At 46.2% G+C, this 23,627-nt stretch overlaps 2 protein-coding genes, 1 long non-coding RNA gene and 2 other non-coding genes across 7 annotated transcripts in view; 4 read left to right on the forward strand and 1 right to left on the reverse strand.

Annotated features, from left to right (window-relative positions):
* The first annotated feature begins 6,016 nt into the window (after positions 1 to 6,016).
* On the forward strand, positions 6,017 to 11,423 carry ATP5F1B (ATP synthase F1 subunit beta). The gene is made up of 10 exons (XM_061416805.1): positions 6,017 to 6,190; positions 6,656 to 6,838; positions 7,081 to 7,255; positions 7,774 to 7,895; positions 8,142 to 8,326; positions 8,829 to 8,987; positions 9,078 to 9,200; positions 9,816 to 10,028; positions 10,409 to 10,610; positions 11,159 to 11,423. Exons 1-10 carry the CDS (start codon positions 6,064 to 6,066, stop codon positions 11,254 to 11,256), a joined length of 1,587 nt encoding a protein of 528 aa, XP_061272789.1. The 5' UTR covers positions 6,017 to 6,063; the 3' UTR covers positions 11,257 to 11,423.
* LOC133248991 (small nucleolar RNA SNORD59) lies at positions 6,905 to 6,979 on the forward strand. The gene has a single exon (XR_009736809.1). It is a non-coding gene; the product is annotated as a small nucleolar RNA SNORD59 (small nucleolar RNA).
* LOC133247696 (uncharacterized) lies at positions 7,785 to 13,092 on the reverse strand. Its single transcript, XR_009736469.1, has 2 exons — positions 12,602 to 13,092; positions 7,785 to 8,043 (listed from the first exon to the last, which is right to left on the reverse strand). It is a non-coding gene; the product is annotated as an uncharacterized LOC133247696 (long non-coding RNA).
* On the forward strand, positions 7,982 to 8,052 carry LOC133248992 (small nucleolar RNA SNORD59). The gene has a single exon (XR_009736810.1). It is a non-coding gene; the product is annotated as a small nucleolar RNA SNORD59 (small nucleolar RNA).
* A 78-nt stretch (positions 13,093 to 13,170) lies between the features above and the next one.
* BAZ2A (bromodomain adjacent to zinc finger domain 2A) overlaps positions 13,171 to 23,627 on the forward strand; it is a 34,986-nt gene continuing 24,529 nt past the window's right edge. The window contains exons 1-2 of one of the 3 annotated variants that reach the window (XM_061416790.1): positions 13,171 to 13,324; positions 18,056 to 18,139. The gene's annotated coding sequence lies outside the window, so the exon portion shown is untranslated. Of the gene's footprint in view, positions 13,325 to 14,509; positions 14,597 to 18,055; positions 18,140 to 18,661; positions 18,768 to 23,627 lie in introns of those variants that run through there. The other 2 variants (XM_061416791.1, XM_061416789.1) reach the window with 2 other exon arrangements.

Genomic DNA, 23,627 nt, shown 5'->3' on the forward strand with positions numbered 1-23,627 from the left:
GATAGTCGGTAATCTCTTCAGGAACAGTGAAGGATGTATGTCACCACTAAATATCCCACCCTGAGGACAGCCACCTGCTAAAGTGAAAACAAAATGTCAATTGCTTACAGCTTTTAGTGTCAGCCTGGATAATTTCATTGTTTATGTGAAGAACCTATCCAGACCTCTAGCTCAAATTTCTTTGCCTCAAGTCCAGTGACCTTGACTTCTCTACTTAGCAGCCCATTCCCATATCTCGTGATCACAGGTTTAGGAGGGATTGCTGTAAAGCTGTTTTCAGTACAATTAACAGCCTCTTGAGTTTACCTCCCTCCCTCAACCATATTTTTGTATTCTCACAAGTTTCATCTTGAAGCTCTAGTTCCTGTCCTGTACCTGTAGCCCTGTAGCTATAGACCCACTTCGGGTCTATGTGGATTCAGAAGTCCCAACTGGAAGATACGCCTTAGGATAGTAGGTGCATGTGGGGCCCAGAAAATTGCAATTTGATACTTAGACATGTGTGACCCCAGTGGTCCAGTGGCTAAAACACCATGCTTTGGATACACGGGGGGCAGTGGATTGATCCCTAGTCAAGGAACGAAGATGCCACATGCCACAAGGTGCAGCCAAAATAGAGATGTAGTTTTTGGTTTTTTTTAAGTGTCCTGGCTACCAGCATCAGTTTCACCTAGGAGCTTGTTAGATATATAAATCCTGGGCCCCCAAATCTTCCAAATCAGAAACAGCTGTAGGGTCTTAGGCCCTCTAGCTGGTTCTGATGTGTGGTAAAGCTTGACAACTTCCTTTAGATCTAAAACAGATTCTGAATAAGTTGGTTCTGCTAAGATGGCAACCCCATCCAGTATGACTGATGAAATTGTTCTGTGTCTCTCCATTGTCTGATAGAGTCAGTGCCAGCTGCAAAGAACTATTGGAAATGTGGCTAGTGTGACTAAAAACTGAATTAACAATTTTAACATGTAATCCCATATAGCTAGTGATTACCATAGTAGATAATGTAGATTTAGATGATTCTGGGGCTGGTGGTTCCTGGCCCACTCACTGCAAAAAGTTCAAATTCTTACGATACGGGGAAATTCTTCCAAGAATGATGCAAAATCTACAAGGTACAAAGGAGAGATCTAGAAAAACATAGGTAATCCCTGCTGGTCCAGTGGTTAGGATCCTGTGTTCTCACTGCCAGGCACCTGGGTTCACTCCCTAGTGGAGGAACTAAGGTTCCCCATCCCACAAGTCCTGTGGCACAATCAAAAATAAAATTTTTTAAATTAAATGAACATAACTTTAAACCAACATTTTATTTCTTGTAATTTTAAAGAAGCAATAGATGGTATACTCATGTTTATAAGATTTCCTTTTTTTCCTTCAATACTGCATGTAATAGCCATTTAAAACAATCCAAATAACCATTAATGGAGTAAGTTATTACACATTTCTGTGCCATAAGGTGTAGCTACAACCAAAAATGTAAACTGACACAAAGTTCTCAAAAACATAAAGATCAGAAACCTTATGTTTTCTGAAGTGTGCCTCCACTGAAGTTTTTTTAAAAGATAAGAATATATGTTTTATGGACATGGGATGGAATGAAAGTGAATGCATAGATGCAAAATATTTTTTAATGCTTATTTCTGGGAATGAGATTTGGGTAGTGATGAAAGGATTTATCCTGATCCTGTGTGCTTACAATTTGTTCATGTATTAACTTGCATTAAAAAAAAAAAAATTGTGGTCTGACAAGAGAATATTAGATTTTTGAGGTACAACTTGAGTAGGATACTTAAGTGGAATGTCAGTTCAAAACTAATTGGAATTGAAAAGATTAAAAAACTCTGAAGCCAGGGAATTGATTGGATTATTTTTGAAATCACCCAACATGATCGTCAAAAAATATGGTAGAGACAAAGTACTGAATGAATGTGGGACTTGGCCACTATGAATGGCAGTTGAAATGAGTTTGTAAGGAATTTCCTGGCAGTCCAGTGTTTGGGACTATCCTTTCACTGCTCTGCATTCAATCCCTAGTTAGGGAACTAAGATTCTGAAAGCTGCTGCTCAGCCAAAAGAAAAGTTCATGGTAAACACAATTTTCACCTTAAGATGAAATTCGTAAGGTTTCCAGTCATAAATTGAGAGGTTAGTTAATTTGAAATTAACTTCAGGTTCAGTCTTTGTGATCTCTCTTATCCCATGGAAAGTAACTTGTATTTTACGTGAAATATTACCTGGGCTATCTAGAAATCAAGAAAGTAACACCAAAATATGTCAAAACTCTAAAATGTGCTGTGTTTAGTTGTATCTGACTCTTTGTGACCCCATGGGCTGTAGCCTGCCAGGCTCCTCTGTCCATGGGGATTCTCCAGGCACGAATACTGGAGTGGGCTGCCATGCCCTCCTCCAGGGGATCATACCAACCCAGGGATTGAACCCAGGTCGCCCACGTTGCAGGCAGATTCTTTACTGTTTGAGCCACCAGGGAAGCCAAAGAATACTGGCTGCTGCTGCTAAGTTGCTTCAGTCGTTTCCGACTCTGTGCGACCCCATAGACGGCAGCCCACCAGGCTCCCCTGTCCCTGGGATTCTCCAGGCAAGAACACCGGAGTGGGTTGCCATTTCCTTCTCCAATGCATGAAAGTGAAAAGTGAAAGTGAAGTCGCTCAATCGTGTCCAACTCTTCGGGACCCCATGGACTGCAGCCTACCAGGCTCCTCTGTCCATGGGATTTTCCAGGCAAGAGTACTGGAGTGGGGTGCCATGGCCTTCTCCAGAAGATTACTGGAGTGAGTAGCATATCCCTTCTCCAGCAGAACTTCACCCAGGAATCAAATGGGTCTCCTGCATTGCAGGCGGATTTTAGACAGTATTATAAATTGAGCAGGTTATCTAATTTCAGACAGCAAAGGAGTTAGAAAAACTAAAAATTTACGAACGAGCATAGTGGAGAAATAGCTTTATATATCCACCTCGGTAACACTAAGAGCATTTAGCGTTGCATTGTGATACAAAGATTTGTTTAATGTAACCCAACTGCCCAAGGGAGAAGACAATGGAATGGCAACCCACTCCAGTACTCTTGCCTGGAAAATCCCATGGACGGAGGAGCCTGGTGGGCTGCAATCCATGGGGTCGAGAAGGGTCAGACATGACTGAGTGACTTCACTTTCACTTTTCACTTTCATGCATTGGAGAAAGAAATGGCAACCCACTCCAGTGTTCTTGCCTGGAGAATCCCAGGGATGGCAGAGCCTGGTGGGCTGCCGTCTATGGGATCACACAGAGTTGGACACGACTTAAGTGACTTAGCAGCAGCAGCAGCAGCAACTGCCCAAAGAATAAAGTTTCCTGATAATATCCTAAATATGTAAAAACATTTCAAAAAGTGATGAGCCTCAGTTACCTGGAATTTTATGTTGAAATCTTTCCTTGGACACCTGGATTAAGTGAAGTGTCAGGTTAAATGTTTGATGGTTAATAAAAATTTTGGCCACAACCAAAAGTGATACAGAACCAAAGGATCTTAACACTAAGTCAATAGTAAGTAAAAATACTAGTCAACACAAATATGGTGCTGATTATGTGCCAGACATTTTTCTAAATGCTTCTTTCACATTTTAATCTATTTGATTTTTGAGACAACTCTATGAGATAATTCTCATCTCTTATAATGAGGAAGATGATATACAGAGATTTTAAACTTGCTCAATGATGTCTAGTAAGTGTAAAAAGATTTTAAACCCAGTCTGGTTCCAGGGGCAATACACTTTAAGTATCTTATCCTTTCTATAGAAACTTCAACTCTAATAGTTGAGAAAAGCAAGTGAAATGTATAGGTTCCTATTAAATGGGATGCTGCCCCGAGTAATCGGAAGAGCACAAGTTGCAAAACAAAACTGTATATCCTGCATGCAGCCCACTGAAATTCCTTGACCCTGTATCACTGCAGAATGAATTCCTAGTTGCCAAACCCAACAAGTTCTTTTGAGCCCTTATTTTATAGCATAGTTATATCATTGATAATATTGACCACTTTCTCCTTAATATTCTACTTGATTCTTGCATAGTGTATGTTCTTCAGTCTTCTCCTTATTCCTCTGCTATTTCCCAAGATGGTTTATTTTTTTCTACCTGCTCCATACACATTGCTGTTTTCTTGGGTTCTTTCCCTCTTACTAGGCAAGAGTACCTGTGTGGATGCTAAGTTGCTTTAGACGTGAACTTTTGGGACGCTATGGACTGTAATCCACCAGGTTCCTCTTTCCATGGGATTCTCCAGGCAAGAATACTGGAGTGGGTTGCCATGCCCTTCTTCAAGGAATCTTCCTGACCTAGGGATGCTACCCAGGTCTCTGGTCTGCTGCACTGGCAGGCAGGTTCTTTACTACTACTAGTGCCACCTGGGAAACCACAGGCACTTCAAATTAAACTTTCTCTAGTTCTCTTATGTTCCTGCTTTCTCCTTTTAAGTTCTTTGTAGTTCTTGCTACCAAACAGTAGAAAACCCAACTATCATGCAGAAAAATAAGAACTAATGTGTGCTGGTTGGAGAAAGTCTGGGGAAGTAGCTTCATGCTGACCTGCAGCCATGTTTGTCATTAGCCATGTTTGTTCTAATAGATTAGCAGCCATGTTTGTCATTAGCCATGTTTGTTTTAATAGATTAAGGGTTTCCTCCATCCAGCTCCCAAATACCTTAAAGTCAATACTACATTAAAGGATGTCCTATTTATTTTATGATTTTTCATAAATCATAAATGTGTTTTCATAAATCATAAATGTGTTCAAGGACCACACACTTACCTCTGCCCTGCTTCCACTCCCATCCAAGGCCCTGAGAACTGGTTCTTCTCTCTGTATTCATCTCTTTGCTAAGTCACTTCAGTCCTGTCCGACTCTGTGCGACCCCAGAGATGACAGCCCACCAGGCTCCCGGGTCCCTGGGATTCTCCAGGCAAGAACACTGGAGTGGGTTGCCATTTCCTTTTCCAATGCATGAAAGTGAAAAGTGAAAGTGAAGTCGCTCAGTCGTGTCCAACTCTTCGCGACCCCATGGACTGCAGCCTACCAGGCTCCTCTGTCCATGGGATTTTCCAGGCAAGAGTACTGGAGTGGGGTGCCATTGCCTTCTCCATTCATCTCTTTACTCGCCTCTTTTTTCCCTTCCTCACCTGAAACCTTCCTCACCTGCAGTACCACAAAAGAAACATGCTGTGTAATACAAATATATAATGGAATAGTCTTCCTACTTTACCCTAGGAATTCTACGGATGTTTCCCAACAGGTCTGTCAACCTCTTCCACTTTAAAGGCAATTCCACCTACATTTCACATTTCTAGATGACCTAAATTTATCCCTTCCTCCATCTGTTTTACCCTGTACTAACCAAGACCTATCACACTTTATTGTATTTTTTGCTCATCTGTTTTTAAGTCTTATTTATCTTTGCCTCCTCAATGCCCAGCACACATTTTTTAAAAGACTGGTTTATATGAGTGTCTTTCATTGTAGCTTTAATTCTGTCCAGATTCCTGACCTGCTGAATTGTCTAAAAAATTCCAATCTCCCTACTGCGGAAGAAAAACCGTTTGACTCTAGAGAAGACTCCTAACTAGCCCAGGTCAGTCAAAGTTGCCTCATGAGGCTACCACTTCCATAAAACCGCCCCTGAGACTGTCACCTAGCTCAAGGTCCTATCTAAGGAGAGAGCCCAAGGACAGCCAAAGACAGCCCACGTGCTTCCGCACAGGAACTCGGCCCCTTTCCCAAACGCAGTTCCTCCAAGAGCTCTCTCCGACTGACATCCCTGTTGTCCAATTATGTTTCAAAGTTCTGAGGGTTGCACCGAGCCAGTCATTGTCCAATAAGAAAAGGAATTCAGATTAGCACGAATTTTGGCCAATGATTGAGAAGATGAGAGACTATTGGCCTATAGCAGCAGCGCCCAGAGTGATAAGCAGAAAAATTACCCAATGGCCGTGCCTACTGCAGAGTGGGTCTCGCCTCCAACTGCTGGCAGTTGGAGGCCAGACCGCTGCAGCGCTCAGTCTCCACCTGGGCTCCGCCATGTTGGGACTTGTGGGTCGTGTGGTTGCTGCCTCGGCCTCCGGGGCCTTGCGGGGACTCAGCCCTTCAGCGCCGCTACCGCAAGCCCAGCTTTTACTGCGGGCCGGTCCTGCAGCGCTCCAGCCTGGTAAGTGCCTTGCTCTAGCAGCTGGGTTCGCTTCTGTCGTCCCATGACCTTGAGCCTGGGGCCAATAGTTGCTCCGGCCTGAGGGATCTGTGGTGCTAGAAGGACGCCAGTGCTAGCGCCCTGCCCTCTAACGGCGGAAGAACAAGAACAGGGACAATGTAATTCCGTCTTATTTTGGAAGAGGGGCGCTGTGTGACGTAATAGTGCGAGCAGGTGCATTGACCTTCCCGTGAAATGGGGGCACCGCTCGCGCTCTCGAATAATGGAGTTTTGTGCATGAGGATGGGAAGATGGTGCAGGCTCGCGCTCCGTTTCCAGCGCGGCCCTCCCTCTGGACCCGCCTTCCGTGCAAGCGGAAGGGGGCCGGGCCTGGGCTGCGTTCACTAGTCCTTGTGAGTTAAGTCCGGGCGTCCGATGACCTTTAACTGTCCTAACCTCAACTTCAACATCTTTTTTGTCGGTTAGCCAGAGACTATGCCGCTCAAGCATCTCCATCGCCAAAGGCCGGCGCCACCACTGGGCGCATCGTGGCGGTCATTGGTGCAGTGGTGGACGTCCAGTTTGATGAGGGACTGCCTCCCATCCTAAATGCCCTGGAGGTGCAAGGCAGGGAGACCAGGCTGGTTTTGGAGGTGGCCCAGCATTTGGGTAAGTAGAATTTGTTAGGAATAGTAAAGATCTTGTTCGACCCAAATATCCCTCAAAACCAGGCTGTCTTCTATGATGATTTTATCAAAATGACTTTCGTTCTTCTGAGTTTGCTGAAGCCACATTTAGGTACTGAGAAGAAGTCTTGGTTGACTTAGTGTTTAATGCCAGCTACAACTTAATTAAATACCACGAAGCCAGTTTGTCCTTCTGTGTAATCCTGCAATGCTTATATCTGACAGGTGAGAGCACAGTAAGGACCATTGCTATGGATGGTACAGAAGGCTTGGTTAGAGGTCAGAAAGTCCTGGATTCTGGTGCACCAATCAGAATTCCTGTTGGCCCTGAGACCTTGGGTAGAATCATGAACGTCATTGGAGAACCTATTGATGAGAGGGGTCCCATCAAAACCAAGCAGTAAGTATTCCTGTTGTTGTATCTACACACAAAGGAACTTTTTCCTAGCAGTTTTATACATTAAGGTGGCACCATCTACTATAGCAGACTTTTTCTGCAGAGAATCCCTAAAATGCTGCTCTAGTCATTTCTTTAAACCACACAATGCAATTTCTTATGAAGAAAATGAATGATGCAGAAAATCTGATTATAAAAAAGAAAACTGAACTCCATAGGTTGATTATTTCAGTTCATCTTAATACCAGTGGTGTTTGTATTTCATATTGGTATGTGAAGAAGTGCTGTTTAGATTCTGTAAAAGGAAAACTTCATGACAGAGTTGTCAGGGAATGGGATTATTGCTTCCTGAGATAATGAAATTCCTTTTATTGGCAGAGTATTTGGGCTCGATGGTGGGTGGTAATTTGTCTAGAGTGTTATATAAAAGATGAGACTGTGAGTAAAGGGTTAGGCTTGAGAATTGAGAAGAACTTTTTAATAAGATGAATAGACACTGATCTTCTCATCTGCCTTTACAGATTTGCTGCTATTCATGCTGAGGCTCCTGAATTCGTGGAGATGAGTGTTGAACAAGAAATTCTGGTTACTGGTATCAAGGTTGTGGATCTGCTGGCTCCATATGCCAAGGGTGGCAAAATTGGTATGTTAAATGACAGGTAGATATTTTCCAAACCTAATGTGGGAAACAAATCCTACCATGTTATGAGTGGGTACTGAGATAACGTCCCTCACTGATGAGCAGCTTCTGACTTTCGTTCTTCTGAGTTTGCTGAAGCCAGATGCCATTTCTGAGAAGGGAAAAGATGGAAAGAAACAAAATTTTTTTTTGAAGTTTGCTTTTTATGGAAATGAAATTCTTAATTTGTTTTTTCTCAACCTCATGTAGGGCTTTTTGGTGGTGCTGGAGTCGGCAAGACAGTACTGATCATGGAGTTAATCAACAATGTTGCCAAAGCCCATGGTGGTTACTCTGTGTTTGCTGGTGTTGGTGAAAGGACCCGTGAGGGCAATGACTTATACCATGAAATGATTGAGTCTGGTGTTATCAACTTAAAAGATGCTACCTCTAAGGTGAGCGCTGAGCTGATGTCTGTGTAAGTAGTGTCAGGAAACTGTTGAAGTTGACTTGTTTTGTGTTTTCATTTTATTGTCCTAGGACCTACAAAGGAAAGTTCTATCAGTATTTTCCCCTGTTTCTAATACACTCATGTACATTGCGTTTTCCTTTTTAATATTAGATAACATTTCTTGGGTTTTTGTTTTTTTGATATATAGACCCATCATTTGAAAGCTAATTCTGGGGACATTAAACATGGTTCTTAATGTCTCAACCCTATTTTGTGCCTTTCACATATTTACAGTTTATTTCCTTCCTGCCAGAAGAATGCCTTAGTAATAAAAGAACTTATCTTTTGTTTTGAACTGCAGCTCTAAAAGGAAAAGGAAATTTATGAACAAAAATCTAGACACCTGAGGAGGAGGGTTTTCTGGTAGTTTCTCTGATTTGGTGACCTTGGATAGATGACTTTCACACTCCTCTGCCAGGATTTCTGATTGTTTATAATTGCTGCAGGTAGCGCTGGTGTACGGTCAAATGAATGAACCACCTGGTGCTCGGGCCCGGGTTGCTCTGACTGGGCTGACTGTAGCTGAGTACTTCAGAGACCAAGAAGGTCAAGATGTGTTGCTGTTTATTGATAACATCTTTCGCTTCACCCAGGCTGGCTCAGAGGTAGGCTTGGGAGAATTTGGTTCATTTGACCTTTCTACGGAATGATGCAGATAAGGCTACGGATATGGTTTTTCTTTTTTTTTTCCCCAGGTGTCTGCTTTATTGGGCAGAATCCCTTCTGCTGTGGGTTATCAGCCTACCCTGGCCACTGACATGGGTACCATGCAGGAAAGAATCACCACCACCAAAAAGGGATCTATCACCTCTGTACAGGTGAGAACAATTAAATGGATGAAGGTCTAATTTGTGTAAAGGCATGTACAGAGGTATAAAATCTTGTTACTTTTTTAAGTAAGTACTGGAGCTTAATATTTAAAATTCTGTGTGTGCATGTTAAAGACGCTAAAAGATTAAGAAACCACTCATCTGAACTAATTAAAGGTGTATATGTAAATGTAGATCACAAAATAGTGGTTTCCAACCTGAAGAGAACTTTGAAGTGAGCTTTAAATATGTACTACATTGGCTACTACAATTTTCAAATATATGTAGATGGTATATATAGTAAAATGATCAAAAACTTTGTCTAAATTTTTTTAACTTTCATGATTCATTTTCCTGATATAGTAGGGCGAGTGTTTTGGTTTAGAGTTAAAAAGTGGGATGAAGAACAAAAGGAGTAACAATGAAAATTCTTCCATCACAGCTTGGAGGAACCAGATAATATGTAACCACTAATACTCTGCATTAGGAGTGTAAGAGTCTCCTTTGGACTCTTGAATATTGAGAAGATAGAGTAACATAATGAGGAGGGGTCAGAAAGGGGGATGGTTTAAGTAGAATTACTTGGCTTCCTGCTGCTCTTAATGGGTTCTTGATTCACTTTAGGCTATCTATGTGCCTGCTGATGACTTGACGGATCCTGCCCCGGCCACTACCTTTGCCCATTTGGATGCTACCACTGTGTTGTCCCGTGCTATTGCTGAGCTGGGCATCTATCCAGCTGTGGATCCTTTGGACTCCACGTCTCGCATCATGGATCCCAACATTGTTGGCAGTGAGCATTATGATGTTGCCCGTGGGGTGCAAAAGATTCTGCAGGTGAGATCAGTGGCCATAAAGTCATAGAGGGAATTTGGGGACTATATTAGGACAAGATCTTCCTGGAAATTTGTGTGATTTGCTTTAGAGCAAGGAAAGAAGAGACTAGAATTCCTAGTGAGTGTTAATGAGGTCTCCTGAGTTTTCAGGTTTGGAGTTTTTTATAACAGCACCGGATAGATTCGGAGTAGGGGAAACAAGATACCAATCTTAGCTGAGGGCCCTCATGTAACTGATTTGTTTCAGTTAAGTGCAGTAAAGTGCTAAAATGCTCTATACAAAGCTCATTGTGAATATAAAGTTGTATTAACCCTTAAGTTTTGTCCAGATTTGAGGAATGTAAATATTTACTTGGCCTCTCTAATCTTGTTTTTTCATAGGACTACAAATCCCTCCAGGACATCATTGCTATCCTGGGTATGGATGAACTTTCTGAAGAAGACAAGTTAACTGTGTCTCGTGCACGGAAAATCCAGCGTTTCTTGTCTCAGCCATTCCAGGTGGCTGAGGTCTTTACTGGTCATTTGGGGAAGCTGGTACCCCTCAAGGAGACCATCAAAGGATTCCAGCAGATTTTGGCAGGTGAGATTTCCAGTATAAGGCTGAACATAAAGTGGCATAGAAGCTGAACTCCCTTAAATGCTGTGCTGTGTTCCTGTTCAAGGAACCATCAAGCAATATATATTGTGCCTAATTACATAATTTATATATGAAAATAAGTTATTCTCCATCAATTTTCTTTGAAAATACCATCTGAGAGTGAGCCTTAGATTTAGTGAGTCTTAGTTTTCAGTGCCAGCTACTCTTCTAAGTGAATTATAACATCCTTATAAAGAAGGCATTATTATCCTATTTTACACATTAGGAAGCTTGAAGCGTGGAAAGTTTAACTGGCCCCATTATCATACAGCCAGAAAGAATTTGAACCTGAGTTATGTGACTCCAGACCATATATTCTTAATATGTACTGTAGCATTTCTTGTAAATTGTGAGGCGAGTTTAAGAAAAGAACCTAAGATGACAGGATTTCATCACGTTCTGACTGGTGGCCTCAAGTGGTGAGGTATGTAACCACTGTAGAAGTTAATATCCTTCACTTCTCACCAGTTGGATTTTTTTTTTCCATATAGGTGAATATGACCATCTCCCAGAACAGGCCTTCTATATGGTGGGACCCATTGAAGAAGCTGTGGCAAAAGCTGATAAGTTGGCTGAAGAGCACTCATGAGGGGGTCCTTTTGGCAAATTAAGCACTCATCCTCCATGGTGTCCCTCTCCTCGCCCCTAATCCGGAAATCGCAGTTTTCTCTGTAGGCCACGTGAGGGCCTTGATTGAAGACATTGTGTTCTGTCTGAAGAATATTTAAGGTTTCCAATAAAATGTATATCCCTCAACATCTGTCTGTTTTTCTTGGTCCTGACAACACAGCCAGTACTGAAGTTTTTAATAGTATTTTAGAAAATGGGGTCATCCAAAAAGAAAAGCCATTGTCTTGCATTGTTGAATAGTTGAGTCTTGTGAAGGGGTTTCCTGGGAATGATGGGATCCTAATAGATTTTTGGCCCTTTTATGTCATTTTTCAAGTTGAGTTTTGCTTCTTAAATATGTAGTGCAGTCCTTTTTTAAAAAGCAAAAGAATTTTTAGGACATCTTGGGGAAATTGGGTTTAGAAATCACTGCTATTCTAAGAGAAGGCACAGATCAATCAGTGAATTAAATTTTTTGGAAATGATGCATGTTCTGAGGGATTAAGACTGAGTCAAAAGGGCTGTCTTCTATTACCACCATTTTTTTCAGAAGGTGTCCCTGACTACTACCTCCTAACATATTCTGGGCAAGACTTGTATGTCTGATTCCTTGCGGCAATGCAGAATATAAAGTTCCTTAAGGCCTATTTTGAGGTTTGCTAAAATTCCTTAAGAAAATTGGGGAAAAAATGTTACAGGAAGAGTAATTTTCAGAGACTTCCCTGGTGGTCCAGCAGTTGACCCCTACCACTGTAGGGGGTGCAAGTTCTGTCCCAGGTTGGGGAACTAAGGTCCACATACCCTGTGGTGTGGCCAAAATAAATTTTTTTAAGAGGTAATTTTCAGGGTTGTTGGGCTTGAGTTTCTGAGCTAAATAATGGAATGTAGACAATCTTCCCTTCATTTTAGGCTTCATTTAGGCAAGGATTACAAGAACAGCCACCTAACAAGCGCCTGTTAAAGTGCAAGCTTGGATTTGGTGCCCCTTAGGTGTTCCCTTCGATATTTTTTTGTAGGCCCAGACCCAGACCCATCTGCCCTCTGGTGGTAGGACTGAAGGCTCTGCAAGAACTGATCTCACCATTTTGAAATCCATGAAGGCCATTTGCTGGGATATGGTTCTTTGCTAATGACTGTTTACATACCAGCTGGGGGTTTTGTCCTAAGGAGGAGGCTGAATCTATAAGCTCCACCCTGAGGCTTTCAAGTTGGGTAAAAGCAGGGCAGGATAAACTGAGATCCCAATTCAGAGGCCCCTGGGGGCTGAAGGTTGGGGAGGGGCCCTGGGAGAGGTGCCAGGGGTGGAGTAGGGGCCTTTAAGTTACCTCCCATCTGCCTCTGACGTCCTTGGCACCAGCCTGTCCTGTGTCGCGGTTTGGCCGGAAGGTGGAGCCCATGAGCCGCCTGTGCTCAGTAGTTTGCCCCTAGGAAAGCCTGGATTTGGGGAAATGCTGAGTTATGGGGGTGTGGGCACATCCTCTAGGTTTTGACTCTGGAATGGGTAAGAAGCTGACACAGAAGTCCCCGGGCTACGGGTCCACCCTCTCTGCTCTGTTTTCCCATGTTATCTAGATGCAGAAAGACCTAGGAACTGTGATTCTAAAGGTGGTTTCTCCCATACTTCTACCCCTCCCCCCACACATTTCTGTCTCTTAGCATTCATCGAGAACCTTCTCCTCACTAGCTGCAACTATTTATTTCCTTCCCCCTTCACCACTCCTGGTACCACGCCACTAGGGTGTCAACACAGATCTAACCTTCCTCCATATTTCTCCTGGTTCGGCCCTGTCCTCACCGCCTCCTCCCTCTCCACCCAGAGAAAGCCCCGCCCCTCCCTCCTCCCTCCCCACCCCAGTCTGTCACACAGGGACATCACCCTACAGCAGTTCAGGCTGTGGTTCGCAGGAAGCATACATTGGCTTTTTGATTCGTGCTAGTTCCCAGCTCATAGTTTGGGAGGATCTAACACCAGCCTGCACGTGAAGGGGGAACCAAGGACAGTGAGGAGCTGGTGGTCCCAGCCCTGGAGCCCTGCCAGCCTGACATGAGTAAGTATGAGGACCAGCCCCCGGGAAGGCCTGAGGGATGCCTACCTTCCTCCCTGGCTGACTCAGCAGGGGTGGGGCCTAACCTTTGCTCTTCTGGGGGGAGAAGGAGGGGAAACCAGACTATAGGGGCACAGGACTCAGCTGGTGAGTCCTGTGAGACCAAGGGATCGTCAGCGTTGGCAAGCACCAGCCTCAGGGAAGAGCCTGGACTGCCCCTTAGGTGGGGGCTTCCTCCCCGCCCCACTCCCGCCCCTTCAACCCCCCAGTCCCTTGTGCCTCCCCATTAAGCTGCTGGGATTCAAGAAATATTTTACAGCACTCATTGGTGGCCTCCCCTTTAAAGTAAAGCCCACTTCTGGTCACGTTGGAGAATTTTTAAGGTGCCTCTCCCTCTATTTTTTCCCAGGCCTTTTTAAGTCCCTGTCTTCTTTCCTCCCCCACCCCGACCCACCACCAGGTGGGGGCTGCACTGAGCAGCTGCTTCCTGTTGCCCCAGAGGTTGCTGCAAGGGTGGCGGTGGTTGGGGGAAAACTGAACTAGAATAAAGCCGATTCTCACGGTCCCACATCAGCTTCATCAGCGCAGCTACTGGCGGCCCCCCACGCTCCAGTCACTGAGAGACAGGGAGAGGCAAGACTGAGGTTGAAAGGCCTAGGAGGTCTTTGCCCTCGTGGCTTCCTGATTCCAGAAGCTTTTACACTTGGGTAGTGCCGGGGGAAGGAGGCTGCGTCTCCCCGCAGCGGTAGGGCTTGAGCTTCCGAGGAGTTGAACCTGTTCACCTAGTAGGGCCGCTGTGCGTTACCCGCAGCAGGCTCGGCCGTGAGTTTCCTCTCGGACACCTCTCTATTCCTCCGGAGTCCTTGTGACTCTCACTGCCTTCCTGGCCCTCCTTTGTGAAGAGATCTCGGCCGGTGTCTCCCGGAGCGCGGGTAGAGCTATCCCAGGTCCTCCAGTTCTAACCCACCACCATCCCCCACTTCACCGCAGAAGTTTCTGTCTCTTCTTCCTGGGGATCTGTTCTCTTCCTCCATCTGGGATTCTTCCTGGTTCTGGCCCCTAGGAGACGCCAGCGGCTTCCCCCTCCCCCAGCGGATTCTTCGCGACAGCCCTACCCGAGCGCTCGTCCCTACCCCAGTAGCTCCTGCCCCTTTAAGTGCTACCTCCCCCCCCCCTGCCCCCCCGCCCCGCCGGCGGCCCAGGGCTGGGGGAGGAGGCGCCGCAGCCGCCCGGCTCGGCCACCTGCGCTGCCGCCACCGCCCGGCCCTGCTCCAGGTGAGGCCTGGCACCTACGTCCGGTCCCGGAGTCCCCCGGCGGGCCGCCCTTGCAGTCTTCTACCCGGGATCCGCGCTGCCCCGGACTCAGGATCTGATCCTCCCGCTGCGGGAGCTGCCCTTCCTCTCTCCCCCGCACTATCTACTCGCGCATTTCTCCCCTGTCCTCTGCGACCGGAATCCGGAGGCGTCTCACGCCTTTCGGCCAACCTCTCCCGGGTACCCCTCCTATTCTGGACCCAGGATCTCCCCCTCCCCCGCGCCTTCCTCGCCAGAAAAATCTCCCTTGGTCTGGATATCGCTTCCTCCCCTGTGGAACCATCGCTTTCCCACGCCATCCTAACCTCCAATGGGAGGGGGAATAACCGTCACCCCAACTCCTCTCCTTCCCCGTAGTAAGGGGGGTAGGGGTTATCATAGCCTAGAGTCACTTTCAGGCCCTGCTCCGTTTAGCCATTCAAGTTCAACTAACTCTCATCTAAAGCTTTCCTGAAGCCCTCACCATACGTCATTTCTCCAAGACTTAGGGGGTGCGATCTCAGCACCAACCCAGGTGGGAAGGGCCCTTCTAAGCTTGGGATGGGCCAGTGGCGCCTAAGACAGCTCTTACCCCAGAGCCAGGGAATGGTGGGGGGTGGCCACCCAGAATCTTGTGATTCTGGGCTTAAGGGGCTGTTGGAGAACAGTGGATGAAGGGCTAGGACTAAGTCTCTAAGGGTGTTGGGGGTGGTGAGGAAGGCCTGGGAAGCCCGGCCTTTTCTATTCAGATGCAAAAGAAGTCCTGGGGAAATTAGGTCTTTCCCCATCCTCTTCTGAGACCAGTTTGGATAAGCTCCTTGGAGAGTTTGAAGGAAGACTGCTGAATCTGAGGGGACCATACCAATTTGGAGAGAAGAGGGATGAGGTCCTTTTGATGGCGAGAATCTGGCCTCCCCAAAATACGGGGTGGGAGGGTGCGGGGGGAGAACACTGTTTTCCATTAACCTGGAGAGGAGAGTGGGACAGGTTGGAATGGTTAACAGGTTGAAGGCTATCTCCCCACTAGACCCTATTAACATATGAACCCTTCAGCCAGTGAGGGCGAGGGAGGTCTTTAATATTGATAATTATCCTATCTCCATTAGAGAATTCCCCTCTGTCCAAATCCAGCTGAGACCTTAGCTCTGCCCCTTTTCTTCTTGCCCTCTCATTCCCCGCTGTCCCCAGTACAACACACTCCAGAATGAAGGGACAGGGTGTCTGGATTTGAGTCATGTTTCACAGGCTGAGAGGGAGCTGGGTGGGGATGGGAGATGAAGGAGAGGGTGGTCAGCAGTGGTGGTTGGGGTTGAATTCCAGGAGTGCCTGGACAGGGAGAGGGAGAGGTAGAGGGATGTAAACGAATCCGCCGTCTCTTGCTTTCTGTCTCTTACCCCTCTGAGCTCCAGCCCTCTGGCTCCTCAGTGGAGCCATGCACTATGGCAGCTGACCCCAGTCAGGGTGGTACAGCAGGAACACAGGGAGGGTGAGAAAGGGAGAGCAGGTGCTAATTTCTCCCTCCCCATTCTCTTTATTACCCGCCCACTGGCCTGGCTTGTTAGAGGTTCAGAATATTCTCTAGCTACTCTTCTCACAAGCTGCTGAAAAAAATGACCATTTGCCCCTTCCTGTTTCTAGTAGCTTCCTAAAGAGAGATGGGGTAGGAATTGTCCACATCTGATAGGACTGAGGAATGTCTGGGGATCTAAAGGGTCAGTCTGCCCTCTGTCGTCTGGATGTGGGGGAGAAGCACAGCTGCTCTTTGGGGTGGCTTCTGGCAAGAAGGAAACACCCAGCTGTTGGCATATTGACACCCCAGCCTCATCCTTACTCAAAGAGCAAGGAAGACCTCTGATTAGAAGGGACGAGGAGGGGTCTCATTCAAGGAGGAGGGTGATTGTAGTCTTTCTGAATCAGATGGGAAAGAATGGATCCTGCCTCACTTTCTTTTCTAATCCCGAGTAGCCCTTTCCTATCCAACACCCTTCTTCCCAACGGCTCCTGGCTGGGATAGTCCTAGGGGTTGCCCTGGAGACTAGGCCTGAGGCTCGGAAGGGGTGGGGGCAGTCAGTGGGGCACAAGAGTAACCGGCTCTTCCGGAGAGGAGTGGAGCCAGCGGGTGGGTGTGTGTGGGTGTGTGTGGGGGGGGAGGGGGCGTGGCTACACCCGTCTGACTGGAGCAGGCTCCTCCCCTGCCGCCCGCCTCCTACTGTCCTGCCCACTGATTGGGGGCGGGAGGTAGGAAGTTCGCCCTCATCTGCCCTGGAAAAGGAACAAGAGAAAAAGAAAAAGGATACCTAGCTCTCTCTCTTGTCCCTTTAGGAAGCCAGTTCCATGCCCTGAGCTCTCTTCTTCACTTGTCTTTATTTGGGGGATGGCGGAGGCATTCCTAGGCAGAAGTTTGCTGGGTCCTTGCTTTCACCAGAAGGGACCCTCCCTCTACCCTGAGTGTGATCCCTATTTACCCAGAGACTTGAAGTTAGTAGGCTTTTAGAGGTCTTGATTTTTTATTCAAGGTGACCCTATAAATTTGTTATTGAGTCGTGGAGGAGAAAAGGATTTTGATTTCTGTCTGCTCCTTCCTGCTGACAACCTATTTTTTTCAGGAGGAGAGACATCCTCCTAACCCTCCTCAACCTGTCTCTGGCCTACACACTTTGAGCTTTGCTGAAGTTCACTTCCTTCTTAGCTTTTCTGAGCCATTTATTTGTTGTGGTGAATGAAGTCTGTCAAAACACAGGAAGAACTCACTTCTCTGTGGAGTAAGAAAATCCAATCTAGACTGATGGATTTGGTCCTGCCTTACTCTGGTCCCACCCAGTTTTCAGATCTTCTTCCTCCCCAGACTCCCAGAGGAAAAAAGTATTTGTTGACCCCTGCAACCTGCCAGAGTTTCATCATCCCCACTCTGAAACTGTTCCTCTTCCAGAGAATTCAGCCTGAGTTTTGCACAGTTAGGCAGTTGTTTGTAGAACTGCATTGCAATGAATTGAATAGGAATTATCTTGATGCCTGCAAAGTCTGTTGAGTTGCAAGGAAAAAAAAACCTGGTTTCTGGTCACATTTTATCCACTGTTTGACCTTGAATGAGTTGGTTACTCCCTTCAGGCCATAATTTCTTCATCTAACAAGAGAAGATTGAACTAGAAATTCTCTAAATTCTAACATCACATATGACATTGTTCTCCATTCTGGGCCTCTGCAATAGACATTTTAGGTGATAGCTAATCTCTAGTGCTCTACTAGATTTTTCCTTCCTTCTCTCAGAAGTTTTCACATATAGCGCTATCAGAAAAAGTACTGGAACTATATAAAAAGTGGTGATTTGGGGCACCTTATTTGCTGGTCAGTTTTCCTGTTACTCCCCTGTCCCTCTGACCAGATTTTGGCTAGACTCTGGCCTTCCCTTTCTCGTCTCAAGGTTCCTTTTCTTACCCACAGGAATCTTCCTGACCCTCAGGGTCCTGCTGATGTCGCCGGGAAATTGGTGATACAGGCAGGACCGGGCTGCCATCCACGGGGCAGGTGAGTGGGCAGCAGATGGAGCTTGCCTTCTTCCACCTCTTTACCAGGATTGCATTTTTTCTAACCTTTCCGCTTCTGCACTTCCACTTTTCCACTACTTATCATGGGAAATAGCTGCCCCCGAAATGATCTCCCTCTCCTATCTCCCGCCCCGCCCCCCCTTAGGGGACTGGCACATGTCTTGGTCCTAGAAATTTGGTGTAGTCTTTGAGGTTAACCTTGGGTTCAGGGCACGCCTTTCAGTATGCTCAACGTGATGCGGGACTACCGCCCACAATGAAACAGTGCAGAGGTAGCTTACCGGTAAGCTAGGGTGACGCCGCGGCGCTAGGACCCAGATCCGGGTCAGGGAGCCGGGATGCCCGGCGCTAGGACCCGGCGGCGAAAGGCGGCTCTCTTGCGACCGCAGCTTCCCCGCCCCCTCCGGCTTCGGCTCACTCCTCCCCCGCCGGCCATGTTGGCTCCGCTCGGGCCCCGCGGTTGAGCCGCGTCCCCCTCCCCCTTCCCGGACCCCAGACCCCCTCCCCCGCGTTCCCCTCCCCTCCTGGCGCCCGGAGCGCGGCCATGTGAACCGCCAGTCCCCCGGGGAGAGACAAGCCCCGAGCCTGGCTGGACGCCGCCGCCTCAGGTCTGTTGGGAATGTGGCTGGGGGCCTGAGGGGAGGGAGCCCTGCTTTCATCCCAGGTTTCCCTCAGGGAACGGAGGCTCTGGAACCGCCTACAGCCTTGCGGGGAAGTCGTGGGGAGAGACGCCGACTTTCTAGTTAGGACCCAGCCCTGGGCGGGGGTCTTTCCGCCCAGGGGGCTGGAAGGAAAAGGGGGCTGGCCGGCCTGATGTAGACCCGGGATGGGGCGGCGGGGGCGGGAGCGAGAGGAGCTGTGGAGGCTCCCGGCGACGGCGGAGGCTGCGAGGAGGAGGCGGAGAAGCCTCCTGGCTGGTGGAGATGACTCCTGTGGGGGACTCAGGGTGGAATCCCCGGGAGGGGCTCCACCTCTTCAGAAGGGGTGGGGATTACCCGAGTGCGAAGGGTAGGTGAGGGGGTTCCCTGGACGGGTTACACACTCCGTTTGTGGGGGTTGGGGCGTTTTGGCAACGGTGAGTGGAGGTTAAAGGGCTTTCCAGGGGTCTCAGGGTGTCTCCTTGGCGGAGTGGAGGGGTGGGTGCACGTTCTCTTGAGCTTGGCGAGCAGGAGCGAGCCCTGCTGGAGTGAAGCTGTGCTTGGCTTGGGGCCCTCGAGTCCAGGGAGAATCCCCCACTCCAAGGATGGGGGTTGGTAGGGCCGGTGCTGAGGCGTCCGGATTTGAGCTGGGCTTAGGGGCCGGAGGGAAGAATAAAGAGGGAACCCTTAACAAGCGGGATCCCTCTCTAAGGGGATCCCCATTTCCGTGGCAGAAAAGATGATCCCGCATCATCCCTTTCTTTCCTGAGGTCCCCAGTTTTCAGGGGAAGGCAGTGCCATCAGCAGTCATCCTTTGTAGGATTTGTTGGAGTGAGAGATTTGCATCCTTCGGGGGGCGATGCGGGGGGATAGCTTCCACCTCCATCTGTACACAAACAGCCCCTCCCCCAAGCCTCCCGCAGGAAGTGGCCGGGAAATGGCAGCTGTGCGTTTGCTGCTGCGTCTCTTGTTGTTTTGAAATGTCCATTTTAATCAGATTTGGTTTCAATTTCTGAGGCCTTCAGGCAAGCTTGGATCCTGCCAACCATGTGGTCTGAGAGTCCTTTCTTTCGACTTTTTTTTTTTTTCCTTTTTAGTAAACTTAATTTGTCAACTGAAAGTAGTCACTGCGGTTGCCTCACTGATCCCAATCCCCCCTCCAAAGCATCTCTGTCTCCTTGTGTGGATTTTTTTCTCCTGAGCTAGAGGTCATAGAAAATCAAACTCACTCATTCACCAGCAGGGCTACACTTTCAGTACAAGTGATGCAAATTCCCTGAGTGTAAAGAGCAGCCAGGAAGACTTGGGATCTTTTGTGGCATGAGAGTGGCTTTTGGAGATGTGTATATGAATATTAAATATATTCTTACATATGACAGTTGCTGTATTGCAGACCACTTGAGCAAGTGAGCTTGTGAAGAAGTTAATTCTGAGATGTGGAAGAAGAGGAGGGAAGGGGGAAGATTTAATTGAGTGGGATTTATGTGTTGGGGTAGGACTGATTTGCAGAGTGAGGGTGGTGGGCTTGTTCCTCAGTGGTGATTCTAGCCTAAGAATAAGTCCCTGTTGGAAGCCTGCTAGTTAACATCAGGGATGGTTTACCTTCTGCAGAAACAACTCATTAGGAGAGTTAGTTATCATATGACTTACACCTCAGTTCATAAAAGACATTCTCTCTTATTACCATTCATGGAGAGCGGTAACCTTTTCCCCTGTTCTATGCAAAGTCATGTGTCTGTGCGAAGATTTTCTTTTTCTCCCACCTGATAATCCCAGGAGATTTTTATTGCAGTGGACAGTGATGGACTCTGTACTATGCCCCCAGGCACTTAGTTAGACCCTGGATTTGGTTTGAGGTGAGTTGGCCACAGGATTTTATTTATATTTTGAGAGATGAAAGTATTGAGATCATTTGAACTACCCTGAAGATGGCTTAAGCCTAACATTTAAATAATCTTTTCAGTATTTTCCACCTGAATTGTAGATTCTTATATTAAAGGTCCAGGATAGGACCTGGTAGACATATATGATGATGTGACAGCGGCATCATCACTGTTAGGATAGCAGCATTGCTCTTTTTACTGGGCTTTTGGAGTTGATATTCTGAAAACAGTAAAAACAAGTTCAGTGTCATTGTCCTTTTTTTTGCCCCTCTGCTTGACTGGTTGGCTCCTTTGAGTTGCTTTCTGACTGGGTTGACTTGACACTGATTTTTAAGTTCCCCTTTCTTCAACCTTTGTTTACCTAGATTCGGGCCTGACAGAACAGTAAATTGGTTTTCCCTGTTGGAAATTAAAACAATAAAGGAAGGAGAAAGACTACTCCTGTTTCTTTGGACTCTTTAAGAGAAGTTGATTTTTGAGATAGCTGTGGCTTCATTCGATGTGATTGATCAGAAAACTGAATGAAGTAAAGCTTTCATGTCCTTTTTGTAAAATGGATGTATTTTTCTCTCAGAAGTGGATTTCTGAATATTGACTTTGTTGGTTTTTTTTTTTTAAGCCTCTCTGTAGAGGAGAAAATTTGAGATGCAGAGAGAACTATGTGGGCCGACCTCAGAGTCAGTCAGAAATCTAGAATGCCCTGCGAGGCTCATCTTGCAGTCTTGTGGTTCTGGAATTGGTTGTTGCCAAGGGAGAAGCAAAGCTTGTTAGGGTTACTGTGTCTTGCTCCTGTTGACCTTTCTTCTCACCTCTGAAGAGGTCTGCTATATTCTTTTACTAAAATAATAAAATAGTTAAAATAATGTGGAAGTTATTCCAATAACTGGTATGCTGCTCAGTCTTGTGTGAGATGTGTACAGTAAGGCAGTAATGTCAGAAATTTTATTTCCTATGACATAGAGTGACTTATAAAACTCTTGAGGATTTTGTGGGGCAAGTAATCTTCTGGATTTGTTTCTTAGGATATGAATGTTCTCATATACCTCATAGCTCAAGATTATACTTTCTCAGCATTGTTGCACATGGGTCAGAGGGACCATTTTTCACCATCTTGTTGTTTTTCATAATTCTGATCTATAAATTTATAAAACCTGCTTCACTAAACGGGATCTTTACCCTGCCTTCTCAGCTCAGGTGTTTTTTTGTTTGTTTGTTTGTTTTTTGAAGAAAGGGGTGAAGTCTGACTGTTAGAGCTGAAATTGAGAAACAGAGCTTGAAAGGGAAATAACCTTGTTACAGCCTCTGGAGTGTGGCTTTTAATGTCCTGCAATTTTAAAGGCATTTCCAGTTCTCTGGTGAAGTGACCAAAGCAGTGGCAGAAACCTAGCCTAGATTGTTGGTATGTGGTTCCTTTATTCAGTCACCAAAGATTTTAAAACCTGCTATATACCTTGAGTGTTCAGTTAAATCATTCTTCCCTGTTTCTAGGCCTTATTTTCTGCATGAGACATCTGTCTAAAATATGTCAAGATTTGGGGCCTTTCTTCCCTCTAGAAGAGTTACCTCTATGAACAATGAAACTGAATTTTTTGTGTTCCTACTATTCTCTGAGAATGGTAGGAGCAAAAAACCTATTCTATATTGGATGAGTAAATTGATAGTAACACGAAAAGATAGGTTTATTCATTCATTTGCTTAATCTACAGTTTCAACAAATATTTCCTTTCATTTTTTTATGTACTCAGCACTGAATTAAGTGCTGGAGATATAATGGTAGAACTAATACCTGGTTGATGCTGTAGAACCTACATGTGTGCTCAGTCGTCAGTCTTGTCTGATTCTTTGTGACCCCGTGGACTGTAGCCCGCCGGGCTCTCGAAGTTCATGGGGTTTTCCATGCAATACTGGAGTGGGTTGCCATTTCCTACTCCAGGGGATCTTCCCAACCCAGAGATTGAACCCATGACGAACTCTTGAACTGGCAGGTGGATTCTTTACCACTGCGCCACCCGGGCCCCCTAGACCCTACATGGTATAGAAGAAATAAGAACAGAGAACAATCATCTTTGTGTTCTGTGCAGCTTGGACATGGCAGTTGTCTTTGAATAGCTTTCCTTAGTATAATAACCTTCCTTCTTTCATCTTCCTTCTGCCTCGCTGTCCTGACTAGAAAAGGGAGGTTAAGGAAAGGACATTATAAGAGAATGATCCTCAGTCAGTATGGCTATAGTCTGAGTCAGCATTCCAAGGGAAGTCAGTTACCAGTGCTGTCAAAATGGACTATCCTGACAGGAGAAGAAGGCATGTTGATTTTGTGGCTTGACACTTGGAACTCTATTGGTGGAGGAAGACAGCCTAGCCAGGGAAGGGGTTTTTAGATTTGAAAGGCAAGTCATCCTTGTTTGCAGCATCAGGCATTGGGAATAGTGAGAACTTTTGGATCTTCCCCAGAGAATAGGATAGGAATGGGAAATGAGGCTGCTTTTGTATTAGAGCAGAGTTTTTCAACCTTGAGCAAGAGCCAAATAATCCTTTGTTGTGGTGGGTTGTCTTGTGTATTACATGATCATTAGGAGCATCCCCAATGTCGATTTCTTAGATACCAATAGCATATACCTTTCTCCATAACTAAATGTCCCCTGGTTGGGAACCACTGTATTAGAGTATGGTGGGTGAATCCAGAGATATTCAGTGTTCAGAAATATCATAACATGCACCATTACAAATCTAAAATGTAGTCATATGATTTATTTACTATACTGCAAGATTTACATTCACCGTTTAGTAAAGACAGGTGTTTGAAATCTCTTCCTAGGCCCCCATATTAGAAATCTCTCTGGAATTTTAGCATTCTGTATGGGAAGAATGAAGCAAAAAGCTGCAGGCATTGCTCAAGGGTCCAGCTGGGTGGTGTTGATATGTCTTGTTTGGGGGTAGGTAGCCTCAG

This window comes from Bos javanicus, chromosome 5 (assembly GCF_032452875.1).
Source record: "Bos javanicus breed banteng chromosome 5, ARS-OSU_banteng_1.0, whole genome shotgun sequence".
Taxonomy (NCBI): Eukaryota; Metazoa; Chordata; class Mammalia; order Artiodactyla; family Bovidae; genus Bos; species Bos javanicus.

What these genes read in the sequence shown, in the direction of transcription:
- ATP5F1B (XM_061416805.1), top strand. Translation starts at nt 6,064, where the DNA reads ATGTTGGGACTTGTGGGTCGTGTGGTTGCTGCCTCGGCCTCCGGGGCC. An exon ending in TCCTGCAGCGCTCCAGCCTG is followed by an intron (nt 6,191 to 6,655) that starts GTAAGTGCCTTG and finishes TTTGTCGGTTAG; the next exon opens with CCAGAGACTATGCCGCTCAA. An exon ending in ATTCCAGCAGATTTTGGCAG is followed by an intron (nt 10,611 to 11,158) that starts GTGAGATTTCCA and finishes TTTTCCATATAG; the next exon opens with GTGAATATGACCATCTCCCA.